The sequence below is a fragment of the Nannobrachium achirus genome (assembly GCF_963921795.1).
Source record: "Nannobrachium achirus genome assembly, chromosome: 14".
Taxonomy (NCBI): domain Eukaryota; kingdom Metazoa; phylum Chordata; class Actinopteri; order Myctophiformes; family Myctophidae; genus Nannobrachium; species Nannobrachium achirus.
In genome coordinates, this window is record NC_137821.1 from 39,293,382 (window position 1) to 39,317,322 (window position 23,941).

At 42.8% G+C, this 23,941-nt stretch overlaps 2 protein-coding genes across 2 annotated transcripts in view; both read left to right on the top strand.

The window, feature by feature from the left end:
* ehbp1l1a (EH domain binding protein 1-like 1a) overlaps positions 1–21,378 on the top strand; it is a gene marked incomplete at its 5' end in the record, with an annotated part of 61,585 nt that extends 40,207 nt beyond the window's left edge. The window contains 11 exons of the mRNA XM_080741606.1: positions 2,087–2,264; positions 3,369–3,535; positions 3,663–3,711; positions 4,043–4,558; positions 4,649–4,700; positions 5,929–5,981; positions 6,517–6,628; positions 8,215–8,314; positions 9,344–9,417; positions 19,443–19,557; positions 21,174–21,378. Coding sequence (XP_080597732.1) covers positions 2,087–2,264; positions 3,369–3,535; positions 3,663–3,711; positions 4,043–4,558; positions 4,649–4,700; positions 5,929–5,981; positions 6,517–6,628; positions 8,215–8,314; positions 9,344–9,417; positions 19,443–19,557; positions 21,174–21,264 — 1,507 coding nt within the window. The 3' untranslated portion in view covers positions 21,265–21,378. The remainder of the gene's footprint in view (positions 1–2,086; positions 2,265–3,368; positions 3,536–3,662; positions 3,712–4,042; positions 4,559–4,648; positions 4,701–5,928; positions 5,982–6,516; positions 6,629–8,214; positions 8,315–9,343; positions 9,418–19,442; positions 19,558–21,173) is intronic.
* Positions 21,379–23,486: 2,108 nt separating this feature from the next.
* The window catches only part of LOC308298043 (ephrin type-B receptor 1-B), a gene marked incomplete at both ends in the record, with an annotated part of 41,881 nt that continues 41,426 nt past the window's right edge, over positions 23,487–23,941 (top strand). The window contains one exon of the mRNA XM_080741607.1: positions 23,487–23,811. Within this exon, the coding sequence (XP_080597733.1) occupies positions 23,487–23,811 (325 nt within the window). The remainder of the gene's footprint in view (positions 23,812–23,941) is intronic.

Sequence of the window (23,941 nt, forward strand, 5' to 3'; positions counted from 1 at the left end):
GTTGGTTCAACAGACACTAAACCAGTGGCACCCCAGCGCAAATCAAGGAGTAGCAGTCGTGAAGCAGTAGTGCCTTTGCGTAGAAGAAAAAGCAGAGTTAAAGATAAAGTCGAGGACAGTTCAGAGCTGATGCTTGCACCCTCAAACTTACCCGTTCCAAAACCAAGGGGGAAGAAATGCTTGAGTGGCTCATTCCCGGACGACTTTACACCGCCTAGTTCACCATCTCCAACAGCTGATGTCTCAGACCATGAATTGGGGCAACAGGGTGAACAAAGAAACGTGCCTGTCCCAATGCCTCGCCCCAAGAAATGTCTCAGTGCCACCTTCCCAGACAGCACCCCACCTGCTCAGATACCTACAGAAACTGAATCCTCAGAGGGCGAGTCAGCGTTGACTTTGGAGGTTACACCTCAGATACCTACAGAAACCGAATCCCCAGAGGGCGAGTCAGCGTTGACTTTGGAGGTTACACCTCAGATACCTACAGAAATGGAATCCTCGGAAGTCAAGTCAGTGTCGACTTCAGAGGTTACGCAGATACCTACAGAAACCGAATCCCCAGAGGGCGAGTCAGCGTTGACTTTGGAGGTTACACCTCAGATACCTACAGAAATGGAATCCTCGGAAGTCAAGTCAGTGTCGACTTCAGAGGTTACGCAGATACCTATAGAAACCGAATCCTCAGAGGGCGAGTCAGCATTGACTTTGGAGGTTACACCTCAGATACCTACAGAAATAGAATCCTCAGAGGTCAAGTCATTGTTGACTTCAGAGATTACGCAGATACCTACAGAAATGGAATCCTCAGAGGTCAAGTCAGTGTCGACTTCAGAGGTTACACAGATACCTACAGAAATGGAATCCTCAGAGGTCAAGTCATTGTTGAATTCAGAGGTTACACCTCCTGACAGTCAAGATGCAAAAGAAGACACGGTGTTGCTGGAATCAAGTATGATCTCTGAGGAAGGATTTGTTACAGTTGCTGGAGCAGACGATATTGCATTAGAGATAGAACAAGTATTGGCTGAAACAGAGTTTTGTCAGCCAGACACTACAGAAGTTACTCTAGACGTGAAGGCACTGGAAGAGGAAGAAGGCTGGACCTTTACAGACAAATCTGTTGCTACAGAAGACATTGTGCAAGCTGCAGCAGCAATGCCCGACCACACTCACACGGAAATAGAGTCTGACACCGCTCCCACTGTCACAACTCAGGACGACTGGTTGGATTTAGTGGGTGATAAGGACACTGAACCTATGGAGCCAGAGGGTGATAAACACACTGAACCCATGGAACCTGTGGGTGATAAAGACATGGAACCTATGGAGCCAGTGGGTGATAAAGACACAGAACCCATGGAACCTGTGGGTGATAAAGACACGGAACCTATGGAGCCAGTGGGTGATAAAGACACAGAACCCATGGAACCTGTGGGTGATAAAGACACGGAACCCATGGAGCCAAGCTTGAGTAAAAGAACAGGGGTTGAAGAGGTGGACTTTGACTTTGTGTCAGTAGATGTAGCTGCTGGTGGTTTAGAGGAAGAGAGGTAAGTGTACTTGGTGGCACTGGTACACAAGTCTCAAACTATGACATGTCTGTGATTTTGCATTATTCCCATTCATGATACCAGGTACCAGAATTAGACATTTTCATGACATTTCTAATGTATTTCTATTAACAATGTCAGTGAACTAAATTAGTTCCACTTGCAGAATTGGTGTTTGAAAGAACACATTCGCAAAACCGGGAAAGCATCTGTATCATTTTAGATTTTAGCTAAATAGTTGGTTATTCAAAAATAGCAGATTTACAAGCTCACAGCGAGCTTGTAAATCTGCTAACACAAAACCTTAATATTTTAACACAAATCTCTGGCACAATATATGGCACTGTATATATTATATATACAGTATATACAGTATTGCCAAATACCTGTATACATCAATTTGGGGGTCCTTGGCACGAAAAGGTTTGAGAACTACCGATTTAGAAGGCATTTTCTAAGCCTTTATAGGCCTCAGGTCTTAATGGATCAAACAACAACTCACCCATCACTTTGCTGTGTGTTTCCCTTTCCAGGCAGAAGGGTGCAGCAGAGGACTCCTCCGGTCGGCCTGTCCCAGTGCCTCGTGGAAAGAAGCGCTTGAGTGGCTCGTACCCAGACGACAGCCAATCACAAGCAGCCGGCGTCTGTTCTGCCAACGAGCCGACGACGCCTCAGAAAAGACCTGCGGACGACAGCGCTGCCTCCCCAGAAGTACGTCAACAGTAGTCTGCTCGGCGTTCAGTTCATATGAGGCACCAAATCACTCAACTCTTGAGTCATTTCATAGTTTGGATATGGTTTCTTTGTCTGAAAACAATGACAATGATTTTTTCAAAAACAATGATTTTTTTGCAATTGTGTCTTGTTGTGTCAGAGTACAGGAACGTGCACACATAGACGTGAAAGGGGGCTTGAGCCCCTGCCCTTTTATCCGCCTGTAAAAAGTGCCCTCTCCAGACCATGAATGCAGTTTTTACTGAAATAAATACAAATGCCCTCCTTTCCATGCCATATACCTGAAGGCAGCATTCAAGAGAATATCGCCTTGTCCAAACTCTCCTGAACTTGAATGCAGCGTCTTATGTTGAAAGAATTGCCCTCTCTGTGTAGAAATCTGTTACGGCACATCTCTAGTATTGACTTGATTATGCTATAGTTCAGTGTGGTATCAAGAACTGAAAATAGCCGACCTCCAAGCTCACAACCCATTGTGAGCTTGGAGGTCTGCTATTTTTCGATATTATCACCAAAAGGCCCTTTTAGAAATGTCAGCCCCTGCCTCTCTACAGGGTTCCCATGAAATTCCTGGAAATATTTTAAAATTAGAAAAAAAAATTCCAGTACTGGAAAAGTTTTGGAATTGATCAAGGGTCCTGGAAAAAATAGCTATGCATTGTCTTTGGTTATTGATTTTGTTAATACCTCTGAAATTACAAATTCAACATTGGCTAAATTGTCAAATATTAGAGTCAGAAATTGTGAAAATAGCAGATCTACATGCTCACAACGCCTCGCCTTGCGAGGCATTGTGAGCATGTAGATTGGCTATTTTCACAATAAAACCGTGTTATACAAAATCCCTCTACTCTTAGTGATCGTCAGGGTTCAAATATGATTATTTCGGGGGTTGAGAACCACTGGCATACACTACCTGTCTTTGGGCATTGCGCATAGGAGTAAACGACTCGTTATTGAGCTGAATTATTGTTATATAGTCCTGGAAATCGGGTTAAATATTCTAGAAAAGTTTTGGAAATGAATTGGTAAAGATGTGTGGGAACCCTGTCTCTAACATTCTCTGCACGTCCCTGTCAGGGTATGATGGCCAGTCCAGGTCTGGTAACCTCCAGCCAGTCTCTGCTGGAGTGGTGTCAAGAAGTGACAAAGAGCCACAAGGGGCTCCGGATCACCAACTTTGGCACTTCCTGGAGGAATGGCCTGGCCTTCTGTGCCATCCTGCACCACTTTTACCCAGAGAAGATGTATGACATATATTTCATTATTTTATTTTATTTTTGCATTCTGCTTACATACAAAATGCTATGTTGTCAAACTGTCTACATTGCCTAATTTATTATATTTTGTATATCTTCTTTCTTCTATGCACAGTGACTATGAGTCGCTGGACCCTTATGATATCAAACGCAACAACAAAAAGGTGATTGCCCTCATAATTTATCATCATAATATTAACAACATTTGAATGACAATAATCTATTGAAGTGATTCTCAAACTTTTTAAACACCAGTTTGATATGATTTTCATCTCTGGGAAACCAATCTACGCTGTAAACCCTTACGGGTTCCTAATTGTGTTATAGTTACAAACCTGTAAGGGTCCTTTTGGTTCCTACAGTAAATATCAATAATTTAACCCCCTGGAACCCGCCAAGGACCCTTGGGGGTCCCCAGACTGATCTATTGTAAAAACCACAAAACACTAATGCCTGATAATCTAATCACATGTCTGTTCATTCTGTTCCCGACAGGCCTTTGATGGTTTTGCCGAACTGGGTATCTCTAGGCTGATGGGGCCCTCCGACATGTGCATGGAAACCGTGCCCGACCGCCTCATCGTCATGACCTACCTCAACCAGATCCGCACTCACTTCATGGGCCAGGAGCTGAGCGTGCTGCAGATCGAGAAGGACAGCAGCGAGTCCAGCTACGGCCTGGCGGCGTCCCGGGAGAGCCGAGAGGACGCCGACCCCGAGGCCGCCGTCCGCTACTGCGCTCAGAGGCTACAGGAGGAGGGCATCACTCTGGAGACCAACGGGAGTGCGGCGGCAGAGGAGAACGGGAGCGACAAGGCCGCCAAAACCACTGGGGACATGGTCCCGCCTCCCAGAGCCAAACGTGGCGCGGCGGGTGGCGCTCAGGCGCCCGTGGCGCCGCCTAGGACTCACTTCCTGTCCAAGACTGGTTTCTCGCACGTGAAAGATGCTGATCTGGTGAAAAAGCGTAGGTCACAGCGCAGAAGTATGGACGAAGGAGATCCATCAGCGGTAAGAGGCCTATTATGTTGTTTTTACACACACGGTTTTCTCTATGTACTGTATGGAGCCTAAATGATTACTTATATTGGGTCTCTACAGGCTACTGCCGGGATAGAAGAAATCACTGCTGCCCGGAGGAAATCAGAAACAGGTTGGCTTTTCATAACAATGTAATGTTTTGTCTTTTTTCTTTTTTTTTCATTTTGTTATGCATTAGCTAACAATCTGAGCACAGACACTAGTTTTTACTTGTAACTAGCTTTTTTCTTTGTGAAAAATAATAATAATAATACATTTTATTTATAGCGGGCTTTGCATTCTTGCGAATCTCAGTGCTACAAAGCAGAAAACTATAAAACAAGGCAAAGAAAAAACAGCATATATAAACAGCAAACAAAACAACATATACAGTAGGCAACCAGTCCACATAGGACATCAGCATATAGGACCCAACTTAACTTGGCTAATGGGTCACGTAAAAACTAAGCTAAAACAGGGCATGGACTAAATTAAAAATGCTTGGAAAAAGATTTTATTTTGTCCAATCTGTATGGTATAGTATGTTAATACAATATAACGTATACAATTGTGGTTGTAACCCTGCTCTTCTAATGAGACATTTTGTATCCTGTGTCTGGTTTGACATGACTGGCTACAGGTCATAATTCAATTTCTCAGGGTCTCAAGCATGCAGGCTCTATTAACACATCTGGTGCCAACCCCGAGTTTCCCGAGTTTGTATTGGTACTAGTGCTGTGCCAACCCCGAGTTTCCCGAGTTTGGGCCGTTTTTCAAAAAAAAAAAAAATCAAATTTTTTTTTTGGACCTCCAGAAATGTGTTAGGCATGATCGCGATCGCGAAATTGCATGTTTAACCCCCATACCAACCCATTCTTTCAAACATGGCAGCCATGTTTGTTTACATCTGAAGAAAACATAATGGCTCATAAATCATGAATGCCTGAACGGATTTCCAAGCGGATTTTTTTGTTTGAAAGCTGTGAACAGCCTGCACACACGTGGTGCATCATCTAGGCATGGGCGTGCACTTTTTACACAATTGCACAATTACATGGAAGTCTATGGTAACCATGGCAACGCGGGACATTGGCCGGAAAAAATCATTGCAACATAAGTGTTAACTCAGTGGTAACAATTTCAGCTTGTGCGCAGGAAACCTGTATTCAAATCCGAGGTGAAACTTAAACTTTGTTTGTGCCAATGGACAAACAGTGGTCACATGTTCACACTCATTATGATGATTTCCTGTTGTTAACTAGTCATTAACTCATCAGGGACTGTTTGCTGCTGTCATTACAGAATTGTGCACCACATTTATGGATGTTTTGGTTTAATGGATTTCTGTGTTTGTCATGCAGAGGGCAGAGAGGCTGAAGCAAGCGCTGAGAGGAAGCCAGAGGAAGAAAACCAGGTCCGTTCAAGTTTCCACAACCACATTAGTGATTTAAACTTAGTTGCATGACACCTGCATGGATTAAAGTCCTCTGTCGCCACGACTGATTTGGATTCCATAGAAGCATGGAATCATGTTGCACAGCGGAAATAGTCTGAGATGCATTGAGAGCTTGTAGATAGGCTATTTCCAGACCAGTTATTATTTTAAGAGTAGAGCATTTGAAGTTGTCAAACTAGCAATATGTTAAGAAGCATCTTCCATAAAATCTTAATAGTCTCGGATATTTCATATAAAAGCAAAGGCCTCAATCCTTCACCTGATTGGCAGTACAGTATGTAGAACAGCAGGAGCTATATTACTAAAACAATACATTTACGTATTCTGTTAATTGTTTAGGAAACAGCGGTATAGTGTGTCCTTTCACACTCACAAAATCGCTACTTAGACACTTTTTTCAGTAATTGTATTTGTGATTGTGATCGTATTTTGCTTTAATCCAATCCGTGTGCAACTAAATAATGTGTGTTTGTTCCATTGTGGATGTGTGTAGGACCCCAACCAGTATGTGCTCAGTGAGATGGAGGCTCTGGAAGCAGAACAGAAGCACGTTGACAACAGAGCCGACGTGGTGGAGAGGAAGCTCAGGAGTCTGATGGAGACAGGTATGGAGACACTGGACTGAGAGACATACTTTAACCCATTAACACATTAAGATATACAAGCTCAAAACGCGGTACAGAGTGCCGCGCTGAGAGCTTGTAGATCTGTTATTTTTTATTTTTTTTGTAACTCAAATATCTGTTTCTGGGGGTCCCTGGAACAACATATTTTAAGATGGGGGTCCACACAGCCAAATACATGTAATTTTGGGGGGTTCTTGACGTGAAGAAGTTTGAGAACCACTGATTTAGAAGAAGGATTTAGAATACATTTATAGGATCGGGTCAAAATATTCAAAGACCTGCACACATTTTCATATTTCAAAAATAGCAGATCTACCGGTATAAGCTCGCAGCACGGTACTGCCACGCTGTGAGCTTGTATATCTGCTATTTTTTATAGTTAAAGCATATGTAACCCCATTAAGACATGAGGGTTGAGGCCCATTCTAACAATGCCTTCTAAACCAGCAGCTATCAAACCTTTTTGTGCCATGGACCCCCAAATTGATATATGTATGGGATGCCAGTTTCAGTCAGTTGAAACCCCTTAGTGTACTGTAGGTCTGGTTGGGTGTAAAAAGCAGCATGGCCTCTAGAGGTTGCTAGCGGGGCTTTTAAACTCTTAGTTTTATTACACGCTCAGAGTTTAAACAAATAGAACAGAATAGAAACTTTATTGTCCACAAATGTACAACAGTATATTTGCTTTATGTGTTCACTCTTGTCCAATTGGGAATAGAGGATGAAATCATTCACACCCTAACACCACAGGAACGTCATGTGCAGACTGGTAAATAATTAAGTGCGTTAATAATTACAAATGGGATGGCACACACGCACAGGAGGCTTCACTAAGTAGAGCGAGACCAAACCGATGACGTGTTTCCTCAGTCAATATAATGTACTATGCTATAAATGGTTGCACCTCATATGTACACAAAAATACACTTGAGGCTGTGGTACATCATGCTCGTATAAAAATATGCGCGCTTAGGCACTGTGTCTCACGTCATACCAGAAACATCTCACAGCCTCCCAAGTGTACAGTATTACTGTATTGATTTTACAACATGGGTTTCAATTCGGCAATTAGCAACCAGATCCAGAGCACAATTCTAACTACAGATGCAGCGTTGCTAGCCTAGTGTGGCAATGGTTTATTGCGAGTATATAACAGAGAAGTGAAATGTGTTCAAGACACCATTTTATAAAAAGCATCTTACTAAATCTGGTTGCACACTAAAAACAGAGACCAACCGGGTGCTCAAGGGAGATAAAAGCATCTTAAAAAGTATGTGGTGCTGCTAGGATCAGTGGGTAAAACACTGTTAAAAAAGGAAGGAGAGATCCGAGCACTCAAAAGAACTGACAGTTCTTGCCCTGATGAAGACCGTTGGTTTTGACATAATGTGAGGTTGATTTCTTTATTTACGTGCTCCGAAATTTGCTCCTATATTCGTCCGGAAAAACTTAGCAGTGTGCAACGACCTTAATTCTAATATGGTTGATTTGTAGCCTTGTAGGTTATGCACGTTATTATGCACACAGTATAATTGAAAAGGGTACACGGCTTGTGCTTGTTGCAGGAAGTGACAAGGTGGAGGAGGAGAAGCTGATTCAGGAGTGGTTCACCTTGGTCAACAAGAAGAACGCTCTCATCAGGAGACAGGACCACCTGCAGTTACTGTAAGACATCGACAGAACAACAGTGTTGTTTTAGACAGTACATTTTGATTTAGTTTTAGTAATAGTCTTTTGAATAAAATGTCATTTAGTTGTAGTCATAATTTAGTCACCTGAAAAGTTTTAGTTTTAGTCTAGTTTTAGTTGACTGAATATCATCATCACCAAGATTTTAGGCGACTAAATCTACAGTTGATTTAGTCAACTAAAATGTATTTTGGCAGGCATTGATGGCATCGTAATGACTGATTTTACACTTGGTTCTGTGCTGAAAATAGCAGACGACGCGTTGTCAGAATGCGTAGTACAATGCACACACACACACACACACACACACACACACACACACACACACACACACACACACACACACACACACACACACACACACACACACACACACACACACACACACAGTATACTGTACAAAGCTAATTGTTCCCTAAAAAGGGATTATGTGTCTCAGGTCACAGACCTTGTATAATAAATAGAGTTGATTGAAAAACAGCTTGTAATAATTACGTGACTACAGTATCAGGCATACACCATACATCATAAATGTCAAGCAATACCAAGAAGAAAAAAAAATGTAACGTATCCTATTAAGAGGTGCCTCTGCTGACTAAAACAGTTGGTACTTTTATTTATATAAACATTCCATCGGAAGTTCTTTACCTAAGGAGTGAAAAGATATTAAATACATAAAAGGCATTTGAAAGCATAATAGAAGGAATCAGAGAAATAATAAGGCATAACAAACAAAGGTTCATTATGCAACTACAGAATGTTGTGTAAACTCAAACACATGGGAGTTACGGGAAGTAGGGCCACACACACGCACACACACACACACACACACACACACACACACACACACACACACACTCACACACACTCACACCCACTCACACACAAAGCACAAGACAACCCTGTACATTATGCATTACACATTCATGCATATGCATAAGCCCGCACATAAAAAAACACACCACACAGTATAAATGATTTAACGCAACGTGTCCTGACTTACAGACTGGAGGAACAGGACTTGGAGAGGAAATTTGAGCTGCTGAACAAGGAACTGAGAGACATGATGGCTGTCGAAGGTAGGACTTAATTACCACACAGAAGAATCACACCCAGTGTGAGGTGAGCGGTGCTATTTATGACATAATTTCATTAAGCGCCCCGTGAAGCTTGACCAGTGTGACCCTGGGAGTACAAACAGACACCAATTGACCAATCACAGTAGAGCCCTGCACGGGCCTAAAATGTGGGGCCCTGGCCCGTGGAATTCAGGCCCTGCCTGGCCCGTTGGTGCCCGGCCCGAAGCCTGGCACCTTATTATTTAATTAATTGTTTTCGTGCGTGACTTTCGCTGCTGTGCGCAGCAGCTACACGCTCAAGTGGAGGCCATACTGTCACCGACCACCGAAATTTGCGTCAGAAAGGTCCGGTTCAAATACAAAATGACATTTCTTGCAACTCCTAATTTACTCCTAATTTGAGTTCGGAAAGCTGCATTAAGCTGTGAGTTAAAATATGTGTAATTTGACCAAATAATACTTCCATCTATTTTTACATGCTGCACATGACTGTGACTCAGTGGTGTTTTAGTTTTTGTTTGTTTCAGTGTATCTTGGTGTATGTGTAATAGTCACTGATGGTTTTAGGAAGTAGCTGTAATTCGGAAGATGAAAGTGATAATGAAACTCACGGAAAACATCCTAGAAAAGAACTTCTCTATTTTCAGGGGATTTTGACATTCTGCAGAAAAGTAACTGGGTAAAGGACAAAACCACATAAACCACAAGCACGCACACCTAGACTAAAGTGCCAGGTGCAAGAGTGCCAGTAATAGAAGTCAATCATAGCCAATCGGACAGGACCGTCTTAATGACATGACTATGGAGATAATGTTTACTTGTGTATTTGTCAGATTTTTGGACAAAATCTGTCGGAGCAATAGCAAAAATGGATATTGGATAACTTGCATGAATCTGACTCCTGGTGGTGCTATAATAGTCCAAATGTGAAGTTTCACAGCAATTGGAAGCTGCGTTCATGATTTGAGGCATTTTGCTCAGAAAGGACCACTCCTGCAAACTTTTGGAAGCCAATGTGTGGACTCCACAAATGCGTATTCACACAGTGGATACTTTGCTCTTATATCAAATCATTGTTGTGGGGCAGAAACGCTTATTGTATCTCTTTATTTTAACGGTTTGTGTTCCTCTAATATTTGACAATTTGACCATTGTAGTTCCCTCCGGTTGATAGATACGCACACAAGGTGATCTTTTTATAGACAGACATTTAATGCCAAATAAAATGCCAAAGCAAATGCCGTAAGAACTGTAACAAACAAACACAAAATACAAATATGCATTAATACAATATTCTCACAGAGAACAATGATCAAAGAAAACATACAGTAAAACAAATACAGTTCACTTTCAAACAAATAATGCATACCTCATTGGCCGCATCAACTCTGGGGAAATAAACTTAAATCTTCTGTAACGTACTCTTTCTGATATACTGTAACTCTTGACTTTTAACCAACAGCAACTCTTTCTCTCTCAAACAGCATACAGACAGCTGCAATGCTGTGCTTGTGTCTCCTCTGAGTGTTCTGTTCAGAATGAACTGGTTCCCCTCAGCTCTGCTAATTACAGTGATGCCAACCACCCTTGCTCATTAACAGATCAAAGATCAAAAGGCCAGTGTGACCTGGGCCAATCAAGAACACAGAAATCACCTCAGTATCACGTGAAACAAAGAAAGAAACCTAGATACATGAAATTGTCCAAAACAAAAACATTATGAACTTAACTTATTGACCTTTTTAACTTATTTATATAAACAATGAACTTTAATTATGATGTCCGTTTCTGATGGCAGCTACACTCCCACCGAAATCACTTGAGATTTCTTAAATGAACTTTAACATTTTTTATAACCATTTTTTAAATCACAACGTCCATGTGTATTCAAATGAGCCCTAGTGTATGGAATGCAAGAGGTAGAGGTCGCATTAGTCGGCTTCCAGCAGGGTAACCGTCTTGTGGATAGGCCTCTCTAAGTAGACTGGCTTGGTGAGTCTCTTTCCTTTGTCATCTATTGCTGCATTTCCAATGAGCAACTGTAGCTTCCTCACATATCCATCTTCACCAGGGTACACATCCGTGACCTTGGCTAGTTTCCACTCATTTCGTGGTGCAGTGTCATCTTTCACAATCACTACATCGTTGATCTTTGCATTTCTGCGGGTCTTGTGCCATTTCTGCCTCTGTTGCAGGTTCAACAGGTACTCTTTCTTCCATCTACACCAAAACTCGTTGGCTAGATATTGCACTCTTCGCCATCTTTTACGCAGATAAAGGTCTTCGTTCACAAAGTCTCCAGGTGGTGGCAAGACTATTGAAGACTTCATCGTCAGGATATGGTTAGGCGTAAGTGGCTGTGGCCCAGCCGGGTCACTGAGTAAGTGTGCCGTTAAAGGCCTGCTGTTTATGATTGCCATGACTTCGTAGAGGTAAGTTCGCAAGGATGAACAATCAAGTCTTTGGGATGACTTATCCAGGATGGATGTCAACACACTCCTTATTGTTCTGATTTGCCTTTCCCAGGCTCCACCCATATGGCTTGCGGATGGAGGGTTCATGACAAACTCACAGCCTAGTTGCTTTAGGGATTCTTGGTCCATGTCCTTCACAGCTTCCAGGAGCTCACGCCTTGCGCCAACAAAGTTGGTACCCTGATCAGATCTGAGTTGACGGACGTTTCCTCGTAGGGCAATGAAGGAACGGAGAGCATTAATAAATGCATCGGTAGTCATGTCATCGAGGAGTTCAATGTGCACAGCACGAGAGCAAAGACAGGTGAATAGTAGCCCATAGCGCTTCAGCTCCTTCCTTCCTTCCTTGACGTGGAACGGGCCGAAGCAGTCCATACCACAATAGGTAAAGGGAGGAGTTGTTTCCATGCGTTCACGGGGTAGATCTGCCATTCTTTGTTCTTCTGTACAGCGTCTGAACTTCCTACACTTGACACACTTGTAGATGTAGGACGACACAGCTTGACTACATCCAAGGATCCAGATGCCGTTGGATCTCAACTCGTTCAAGGTTATGCCTCGCCCCTGGTGTTCCACCCTTTGATGGTAGTGGTCGATCAGTAACCTTGATATGTGGCTGGTCTTCGGCAAGATTGCTGGATGCTTGACGTGCGGATGCAGAGCAGCATGTTCTAGTCGACCTCCAACCCTGAGGATACCTTGCTCATCCAAGAAGGGATTCAGACGGTGTAGTCTGCAGGTCTTATCCTTGCTTATCTCCTTCTTGTGTTGAAGACTTTGAAATTCCTCCGAGAAGGTTGCTCTTTGGACAATGCCTATGATGGTAAGTTCAGCTTCCTTTCTCTCTTCGAGACTTGTGGCTTGATTGGTTCTTGACGTCAAACCTTTAAGCTCCTTGCCACGTCGCTTGAGTCTGGCAATGGCTTTGACTAAAGTTGTCCAGCTGGAGAACTTCAGGAAACGATCGAGCAGTTTAACTTCGGTTACCAGGGTCTTGTGTACAATTGTCTTACGAACCTCTGGGTCTTCAACTGCTAAGTCTCCCACCATAACATCTCTGCTGGGAAGCTCCTCACACCAGAGAAAATCTGGACCCGTAAACCAGTTGGAAGCAATGAGGTCCTTTGCTTTGAGGCCCCTTGAAGCGTGGTCTGCGGGATTTTCTTCAGAGCTTACATGTCTCCATTGACTTGGATTTGTGCTTTCCTTGATTCGTGTAATGCGGTTTGCCACGAATACATGAAATCGCCTGGCGTCATTGTTGACATAACCTAGGACGACCTTTGAGTCGGTCCAGAAGAACTCTTGGACATCTTCTATATCCAACTCCTTTCTGAGCAGATCACTTGTACGAACAGCAACAACCGCTGCTGCCAGCTCAAGTCTTGGCACTGTGGTGACTTTTGTGGGTGTCACTCGGGACTTGCCCATGACTAGAGAACAATGGATTTGTCCTGATTCACTGATGGCTCTCAGGTAAGTACATTCTCCATACCCTGTGACACTTGCGTCGGCGAAGTGATGGAGTTCATACTTCTTGACTTCCTTGAAACTTGCTGGCAGGTAACATCGCTGAATCTTGACATCAGCTAAGTTCTGCAGGTCCAAGAGCCAGGACTCCCATTTTGGACGAAGCTCTTCAGAGAGTGGTTCATCCCATCCAATCTTGTCTCTGCACATTTGCTGTAGTATTTGCTTCCCAACTAGAATGAAGGGTGCTACGAAGCCAAGTGGGTCGAAGATGGATGCTACTGTCGACAGGACTCCTCTTCTAGAGAGTGGGCGTTCATTCACCACGACTCTGAATTGGAACTGGTCTGAAACGACACACCATCTCACACCTAGGGCTCTTTCAAGCTGCGGCTCACCAAAGGCTAGATCCAGATGTCTTACTGTTTCAGCACATTCTTCTTTAGGGATGGATGCAAGAACCTCCTGACTGTTGGAAATGAACTTGTGGATTCGCAGCTTGCCAGCGCTGCAGATCTGCCTTGCTTCACTGACCAACTGGATTGCTTCATCTACAGTTGCCACACTTGTCAGGCCGTCATCCACGTAAAAGTTCCTTTCGATGAAACAGATGGATGCTTCACTGAAGCGACCTTGTCCTTGTGCAGCAATGTGCTTGAGGCCGTAGTTTGCACAGCCTGGCGATGAGGCTGCTCCGAAAAGGTGCACTCTCATCCTATAGACTGAGGGCTCTGATTGAATGTCTCCTTCATCCCACCAGAGAAATCTCAGATAGTCTTGGTCTTCTGCTCTTACGTGAAATTGATGGAACATACGTTCAATATCGCACATGATCGCTACTGGACCCTTGCGGAACCGGCAGAGAACACCTACTAGGGTATTCGTAAGTTCTGGTCCGGTAAGCAGATAATCATTCAATGACACTCCTTGGAACTTAGCAGAGCAGTCGAACACAACCCTTATCTTGCCGGGTTTCTGAGGGTGATAGACCCCGTGGTGAGGGATGTACCAGACAGGACTTTTGTTCATTTCTTCTGCTGGAACTTTCTCAGCATCTCCGCGAGCGATCGTTTCACTCATGAAGGCCATGTAATCCTTATGATACTGCTTGTCTTTCTCGAATCTCCTTTTCAGGCACTTGAGACGGTGATTTGCACATACTCGATTGTCTGGTAGACTCGGTCTGTCTTCCTTAAATGGCAACGGCATTTCACAATGACCGTCATCCTTGATCTTGATGCCATCCTCCATCGTTGTGATGAAGCGTAGGTCCTCTTGAGAGAAATGTGCATCCTCTACCGTTCTCTCGTTGAAGTCTGATTCAAGCACCCTTATCACATCTGGTGGCGTGAATACTTCCTTGACTTGAGTTCGGCAGATGTAATGGACTTCACTTGTTAGATTAGAAGGCGAGTGATTGCTTGGCGTCACTTCCTTGACAACAATCCTGTGGCTGCTTCCAATCTCATCGCCATAGTCAACATAGGGATTGACACAACCGACTATACTCCAGCCGAGGTCTGTTCTTTGTGCAAATGGCTCATGGTCTTTGCCCGACACCACTTCTCTAGGTAACATGGCCTGAGAACAATCATAGCCAATAAGCAGACCAATGTCACAGTCGATTAAAGGTGCGATCTCTTCAGCAAGGTACTCTAGGTGAGGCCATGCTCTTGCTGTCTTGGGTGTAGGAATGTGACTTAAATTGGCAGGAATGAACTCTCTTGTATAGGTGACTGGGAGGGGGATCTTCTTAGAGGAATAGAACCCTCGGACCTGCAGTCCCAATAACTTCTGACTTGAAATGATAGTACCTCTGGATGCCAATGTGCCCAGTTTTAGCTGCACCGGTACCTTCTGTGTGTCCAGAGTGTCAGCTTTCTCTTGCAAAATGAAAGTGGAATCACTTTGACTGTCCAGAAGTGCATATACAAGAACTTCATTCTCTGGTTTACTTGTAGTGGATAACCATACAGGAACAACTGTGGATGTGAAACTGTTGCTCTTGTCCTGAACTACTCGAAAAGATGTTGCATCATTTGCTGTTTCTTCGGTCTGTTTAGACTCTGACTTGTCCTTTGACCTTTCCTTGTTGTCCTTTGAGTGCTTCTCACTCTCCTTTCGTTTGTCATCCTTTTGTTCTTTCTTTCCGTCGTCCTTGGAACGGTCCTCATGTAAACAGGTAGGATGCTTCCTTTTACATGTGTCACAGACACTCTTGTTTTCACAGTTCTTTGAATGATGACCTGATTTCAAGCATCCAAAACATAATCTGTTGGTCTGCACAAACTTGACTCGTTCTGCTACTGACTTAGCCATGAACTTTCGACATGTGTGAATGCCATGGTTTGTCTTTTCACAAAAGACACACTTAGCATCTGTTTTCTCTTCCGATGTGCTTGCAAACACCTTAGCACCAACACTTCGAGTCTTTGGTGCTGTCTTCACCTTCTCTCCATCACTCGATTTCAAAGCATAAAGAGAGGTCACTGGATTACAGGCTATCTTGGCTTCTTTTGCGACAAACTTAACAAATTGTGTGAATTTAGGGAATTCCTGGGACTGTTCCAGAGTTTCAATGACTTTTCTGTTCCATCTGGCTGTTAACCAATCAGGAAGCTTGGTAAGTATTCTTTGGTTTTCAGAACAGTCGTTCAGGACTTCTAGGCCTTTAATCTGTGACATCGCTGATTGACAGCCTTGCAGGAAGTCTGCGAACTCTCTCAGTTCAACACTGTCTTTGGGTCCTATCTTTGGCCATGAGGTAAGTTTATCCCTGAAGGCTTTAGCTATCACGAATGAGCTTCCATATCTTTCTTCAAGTATGTCCCACGCTGAATGATAAGCTGCTTCTGTTCCTAACAGGAAATAACCCTCTATGGCTTTCTTTGCAGGTCCGCCGACATACTTGCGAAGGTAGTAGACTTTCTCGTTTACTGGAATATTCTTTCTTCCAATTAATGTTTCGAATGACATTTTCCAGTCCTTGTACCTTAGGGGGTCTCCACTGAAAACTGAAGGCTCTGGTACAGGAAGTCGGCTTGCATTGATGGACTCTGCAATTGCTCTAGCGATTGCTGTAGCGCTATCATCTTGCTGAGCATTAGTAGCAGGCTGGCCGCTTGTGGTAGTTTGGTTTATCAGAGTCGCTTGTGCATGCGAGACATGTTGTGGTGAAGTCACGCCTTGCACTGGGAGACTTCTTGGCTTAACTGCGGGTGTCAGTTGCTTAGATTTGTTGTCTTGGAACAAGTCTAATATGTCGTCATCCGAGCCCACATCTTGTTCATACACTTGTAGTCGTGCCTTTGCAGCATTCATTTTCTTAACTGTCTCTAAGCGCTCTAACTGCCTGCGCTTTTCTTCTAAAGCACTTTGCCTTGCAGCATTTTCCACTTCTTGTTGTGCAAGCTCAGCTTCTATGATTGCAAGCCTTTGTTTGTTCTCAGCTTCAATGGTTGCAAGCCTTTGTCTGTTTTCAGCTTCAAGTATTTCAAGCTGTTGCTTCTCGTGTTCCATTTCGTCCATGACTTCCAAAGTGGCTTTAGTTGCAGCTAGTTCTGCTGCAGCTTCTTGTTTCTTTGCAGCGGACATGGCTGAGTGTTTTGATCTCATGGTTGTCTTACTTGCAGACACTGAACTTTGGCTTGCACTGAATGTGAACTTTGAGCTTGTCTCACTCAATGCCTCTGAATCTTTGTCTTTGCGATTATAAGCACGCTTAAGGATCTTCTGCGACACCTCTACACAAGTATCGACTCGGCGGCGGATCTCATTATCAGGAGTAATGTGTCGGCGCAAGTCTTCATAAGCATGCGTTACGTCCTTCTGAGCACAGTTGATATTGGTCATAATGCTCTGTAATATCTCACCGGATAAAGGTCCACTGAAAGCCTTCTTAGTCTCCTTGGCAAGACATTTCCATTTCTCATAGGAAGTTGTGAAGTGATGCTTAAAACTCCTTATTTTGTTGTCTTCGAGTTCTTGACCCTTTTGAGTAAGCGTTCGGGTTCTCTGGCTTTTTCGCAATTGCTCTGGAACAACTTCGGTCCCTCCTGCTTCATCGTGGGTCTCTTCTTCAACCTCAATTACCTCAGTGTCCTTGTGTGGGTTAGTGTCTAAAGGTGCATTATCAGTGTTTTGAGACTGGTGAAATAATGCTTCAACATTAATGGTACTATCTAAATGTGTTCCATTGTCTTCGTGTTCAGACATCTTTGTTTGCTTAAGATTTACTGTAAGCGTTCTTAAATTAGTAGCTTTTGAAATAAAAAATAAAACCAAAAAACAACAGTTGAATTAACTGGCTTGACTTGAATAGTACTTATGGGTTTTAAATTGCAACAACACTTATTGCAATGAACTTGGATTTTAGTTTCACCAAAACATTTTAGAATAACTCAAAAAGGTACCAAAACCCCTTTACAAAACAAATGAACTTGTTTTCACTTGCAATGAATTGGCATAAAGTTAGAATGACTTAATGTATCATAAACTCTTTTACAATACACATGAACTTAAAATGAATTAACCCAATGAATTGGAGTACACCTTTTAACCTTTTAACTTATATCACACTTAGTTGTAATATATATTAGTCACTTGACTTCTTAGAAATGAATCACTTAAAGATGAAATGAATTACTGGAAAAAAATACAATAGAATATTTTTACCCTTTTTGCACTTCAAACTTGCTTAATTGAAAAATGACTGCGTGGAATCATCAAACTTGATCAAAATAAAACATGTGCATAACACCATGACATTTCCCATTTAGCACTTATAGAGTCCCTTTAAAGCAGTTAACGAGGTTACTCCACTTATTAACATTTAACTTGTTTTAAATGTATTACTTCTTGGTTTAACCACGCAAAAGCTCCCGCACTCCACTTGCTGGGATGCCAGTGTAAACACAGTCTTATCTGTACAATGCTTGAGTTACTGTAGGTGGAAACTTGCTTGAAGCTCGGTCGACATCAGCTGGTAGGCCCCTTCTCCTAGGCCAGACAGGCCCCTTTCCTAAGCCAGACAGGCCCCTGATCCTAGGCACAGACAGGCCCCTTCACCTCGTGTCGAGCAGGCTGAGTTCTTACTGTAGTTCCCTCCGGTTGATAGATACGCACACAAGGTGATCTTTTTATAGACAGACATTTAATGCCAAATAAAATGCCAAAGCAAATGCCGTAAGAACTGTAACAAACAAACACAAAATACAAATATGCATTAATACAATATTCTCACAGAGAACAATGATCAAAGAAAACATACAGTAAAACAAATACAGTTCACTTTCAAACAAATAATGCATACCTCATTGGCCGCATCAACTCTGGGGAAATAAACTTAAATCTTCTGTAACGTACTCTTTCTGATATACTGTAACTCTTGACTTTTAACCAACAGCAACTCTTTCTCTCTCAAACAGCATACAGACAGCTGCAATGCTGTGCTTGTGTCTCCTCTGAGTGTTCTGTTCAGAATGAACTGGTTCCCCTCAGCTCTGCTAATTACAGTGATGCCAACCACCCTTGCTCATTAACAGATCAAAGATCAAAAGGCCAGTGTGACCTGGGCCAATCAAGAACACAGAAATCACCTCAGTATCACGTGAAACAAAGAAAGAAACCTAGATACATGAAATTGTCCAAAACAAAAACATTATGAACTTAACTTATTGACCTTTTTAACTTATTTATATAAACAATGAACTTTAATTATGATGTCCGTTTCTGATGGCAGCTACAACCATTGTTTAATTTGTCATTTTAGAGGTATTAAAAAGTCCTTAAATTGTCACTTTAGAAAATGTACAGATACCCTCTATACACTATTACACTTAAACTTTATACTGGTTACTTTGTTTACTGTTGAGAGAGAAAGCAATGTTTCACATTAAGTTAATCATCTGGGAACCCCCCTGGGGGTCCCGACCCACAGGTTGAGAACCACTGCACTAGACTACCTTCACAAACGTCATTATTACAACTGTTTGATACAGTAACGTGAAAACCGGCATTAAAAAAACATACTGGTGTACTTTTCGCTGGCACTGATTATTTTTTCTCATGATTTATTTCTAGAGTGGCAGAAGACCCAGGCCCACAAGCACAGAGAGCAGCTGCTTCTTCAGGAGCTGGTGTCTCTGGTCAACCAAAGAGACGAGCTGGTCCACAACATGGACGCTAAGGAACGAGGGTGAGACGGATTTGATTTGCTTAAAACATTCAAAACAATTAACTAATTTACTGTCCCAACCCGAGAATCCAGAGAAAAAAACTGTTGGTCCAGGCCGCTTCGCCAGAGAAACCAGAGAATTGTATTGATTTAATTAATCTATAAGTAATCTACAGTAGAGGTAGTGCTGCTGTTCTGGGCCGGTAACCCGGAAACTGGGCCGGTAACGCATTATTATGGCCGGAACAAGCCGTTTCTCTGTACTCTTTTTCTGTTTGCTTACTTTTTAAACACTGCAGAGGCTAACTCGAGAACGGTAGCTCGGATTCACATGCAGTTTTTTGTGTTCGACCCATACAAGTCTGTAACTCTGACAGTATACAAACGGAACCAAATTAACGCTAACGGGTCCATTTGGTTCCATTTGTATACTGTCAGAGTTAAGGGAAGACCTTGAAATTCAAACAGTTGAGAAACACTGGTCCACAGCTCCACACCCTCCCCAGACCACCCAGTAGGGGCCAACAGTGACACAGACTTTTATTTAACTCTCAATAACAACAGGTCCGCTCGTCTCAAATAAATAACTCCATCTTGGCTCGCAAGGAATCTGCTGAAAAACTAAAGGGCTCCAGGCCCAGCATGACATTCCACAGTACAGACCAAACTATAATTATCTGCACAGGCTTATGGAATTAATACATTTTGACACCCTTATCCGTTTCCGTCCCCTATGGGAGGGTGCTGATGACAAAAAGATTAAAAAGAGAGAAATTACTAAGATACAGAAGTGGTCAACTTTATCATCAACCTCACGTTAACGGGCAACAAGGCCACTTGACATTTGATGTTGTCAGCTTTTGAGAACACAAAAGCCAAATGCCAGGGCAGAGGTCAGAAAAAGGTTAACAACGAATTATATATTGTGTAATTTGACATCTTGATCAGTTTCCTTCTCCTCTATGGGAGGGTGCTGATAACAAAAAGATTAAAAAGAGAGAAGATACAGAAGTGGTCAACTTTATCATCAATCTCATGTTGAAATGTGTTGTCCAGTAGATCATATCTCACACCTGGCCTGGCATTTCATCATTTTACAGGCAACAAGGCCACTTGATATTTGATGTTGACAGCCAGGGTTGGGAAAGTTCACTTTCTACATGAACTAGTTCAAAGTTCAGTTCACACATTTTAAAATGAACTAGTTCAGTTCAAAGTTCATCATTCAAAGATTTGAACTAAAAGTTCATGGTTCCAAAAATGTTTATTTTTTTATTTTAATTTTAAATGTTTTAATATGTTGCTGCGAGCTATTATTATTTGTCAAAATTATTGACAAAACCCATATAGAGCAACACACAGCAATTATTTCATCCAATTTATTTAACATTGAGTATATTTAGGTGCCCACTCTTCCTGCACCCCTTTGCAATGTGAAATGCCACCGACTTTCCCATGTGTGTCTGTCTTGTCATGAAGCTGATAAGCTTTTATTGTGATGGCAAAAGTTACTAAACGCCAGTGTTGTAAAGTAACTAAGTACATTTACTTAAGTGCATCAATATTAAGCCCTAAAGTAGGAGAAAAAAGGTGAAACAAAAGGAACTCATTTTATGGATGTTTTTTTACCTGCGCAGGGCCTTGGAGGAGGATGAACGTTTGGAGAGAGGTCTGGAGCAGAGGAGGAGGAAATACTCCAAACAACAGAAGGACTGTGTGGTGCAGTGAACCTGGGGGGGACAGAGGGTTGGACTGATCAGAGAGACACTCAGAAGACAAGTCAAGTCAACTGTTTTTATATAGCACCAAATCACAGCAAAGGTTGTCTCGTGACACTTTACATGTAGGGCAGGTCAACACCATACTCTTACAATTCATCCATGAGCAAGCGCTTGGCGATGGCAGCAAGGAAAGAAACCTTGAGAAGAATCTGGCTCTAGGTGGGCAGCCAACTGCCTTGACTGGTTGAGTTGAGAGAGAGAGGGGGGGCAAAGAGGGAGAGAGAGACACACACACACACACACACACACACACACACACACACACACACACACACACAGGGATGCGTAGCAAAAACAGTAATAGAAATAACACATATAATTGTCCTTGCAAGCCTGTGGAAGCCTGTTACGCAAGAAAGCGCACAAACTCCAGGGAAGAAGTCAAGTTAATAACATGCATGGATGGGATATGAATGCGCACAGAAGGATAAGGGAGGGGTGGAGAAAGGAGCTTGGTGAGTCATGGGAAATCCCTTGGATGTCTTAGTTAAGCCCTGTCTATAGTTAGCCGCAATGGTGTTGTGGAACGCACATAGTCAATCTGAAAGCGCCCATCAGAATCTTTATTGTCACATCACAGGTTTACTGGTGTAAAACAGTGGGTGATTTTTTTGTTTTTGTTCAAGCTCCATTGCACATCAACACAATGCGTTGAAGATACAAAGCATTGCGGGCTTGTAGATTGGCTGTTGTTATCGCTGCGTGATAGCATCATAAGACGTAGCATGAATTAGGCCTAAACCTAGAGAAGCATATCTAATTGACTTAATTCAAAATATTGCAGAGTAAATATAGAACAGTAAATCGTGCTCTCTCTTCTGGTCTCTCTCATGTGTCCCCTACATGGGCAATACTATGTCTTGTGTTATTGAACGGGCCTCTGCCAAAAAATACAAGTTGACCATGCTCGGTCTCCGAGACATCGAAACCCCAGGGAGCACTCCTTGTTTTGTTTGTGCCTTGAGTGTGGATTCCTTGCAGATTTTCTTTTTTTTAGGTTATGTTACAGACACACTTTGTTTTGAATGTAAAGTTTGCTGGTTGTAAATGTGTGCTTGTTGGTTAGATTTTTTTTAATATACTGTAGATACAAGTTACTGAAAAGTTACTGAATTCATCACCATAATTGCCTTACTGTAAGATATATTGCGGTATAAATGGTCATGCAGTTGATCTCACAGTACAAGTACTTGCATGTATCTGCTATTTACAGTACAGTGGATGTGGAGTGGTGATTCAGAAAGCCATCTTTGGACAGTCCTTTTGAAGCGTGTGGTTTAAATTGCGTGAGACGTGTATGTTGACTGGATGTTGACCCAAGATAACAGAGGGTGAGGTTTGAAAACGGATACAAAAAATGGGAAGTGATATTGTTGACAAAGAAATTGTACATGTTACGCAAAAAAAGAAGCTTATTCTAAGTTATTGAATTAATTTAAGGTTTTACGTTATTTATTCAGAATGCATCATCCAGAGAACCTGCATGCTTTGTATTTCTTTTTGGGGGTTTTAGCCAGAGCTCAAAAGAAAACAATTAATAAGAACCATTTTTTATTGACAGTATTTTGCATCTTCCACTTTATAGTTCTTATTGAAGTGATTATTTTTTAACTATCTAAAGCCAAAAAACTTATAATCAACCTTATTTCAACCCTCCTTATGAGGGAAAAGTTTATGTTTCTGAGATTGAAAGGACAACGTTTGTTTTTTACAACAAGGGTTCATATTTTAGATTGTAATTGCATTTACTGCTTTCTATCATCTACCATTTTAGCGATTTTGATTTCAGTGGGCGGGGGCATGCGCCATGCGTACAAGGGGCTAAATATGTCTTTTTATGATGTTGGAACAACAAAGGTTCAGGAGAATAGACCACACCGGATAACCACCTTCTCTCTTCCCTAATCATCTCCAATCTAACCTGCTTTTCTCCTCCCCACCTCGCTTGCTACAGGTCTAACTGATAACACCTCCTCCCTTATCTCCTCCTACCAGGTTAATCAAGCGCTGTATTTAAACCTGGCCGTGCTCACAGCACTTCCCTGCTCAGTTTCTCGCATGGCTCAGTTTCTCGCATTGCGCGAAACACACGCATCTTGTACCTCGTACAAAAACCCTTTTTGTCTTTGACAAAGTTTGTCTTAATCGACATTTTCAAAAACCATCGCCATGGAAAACGACGAACCCATGGACCTGCTCGCGTCTGAGGACGAGATCCCGCCGACCGCGGACCTCAGACTGGTCCTGAACAGGCAGCGAGCCACCGCCACCGCCATCACCACCACCGCGGCCACCAGAACCTCCACTTCCACCACCACTACGCCGCCACCTTCCCTCACTCCCGCACGGAGCCATCACTTATCACCGGCGCGTTCTACTCACCGCCCCTCCGCTGCCTCCGCCACCGGCCCGTACACCAGGAGTCGTTCTGTCACCTCCGTGCTATCAGCCAGGTCAGTCACTCCCTCCTTTGCCATTAAAGATTGGACCATACGTGGCTTACAGAACGCCCTGATTAGCCTAAACGTAACTTTTCCCCGTGTTGCAGTTAAAGCCACTCTGTTTGATCTTTACTGTAATGCTATGCGAGATCCCTCCATGCCCGGTCCGTCGCACGTTGATGA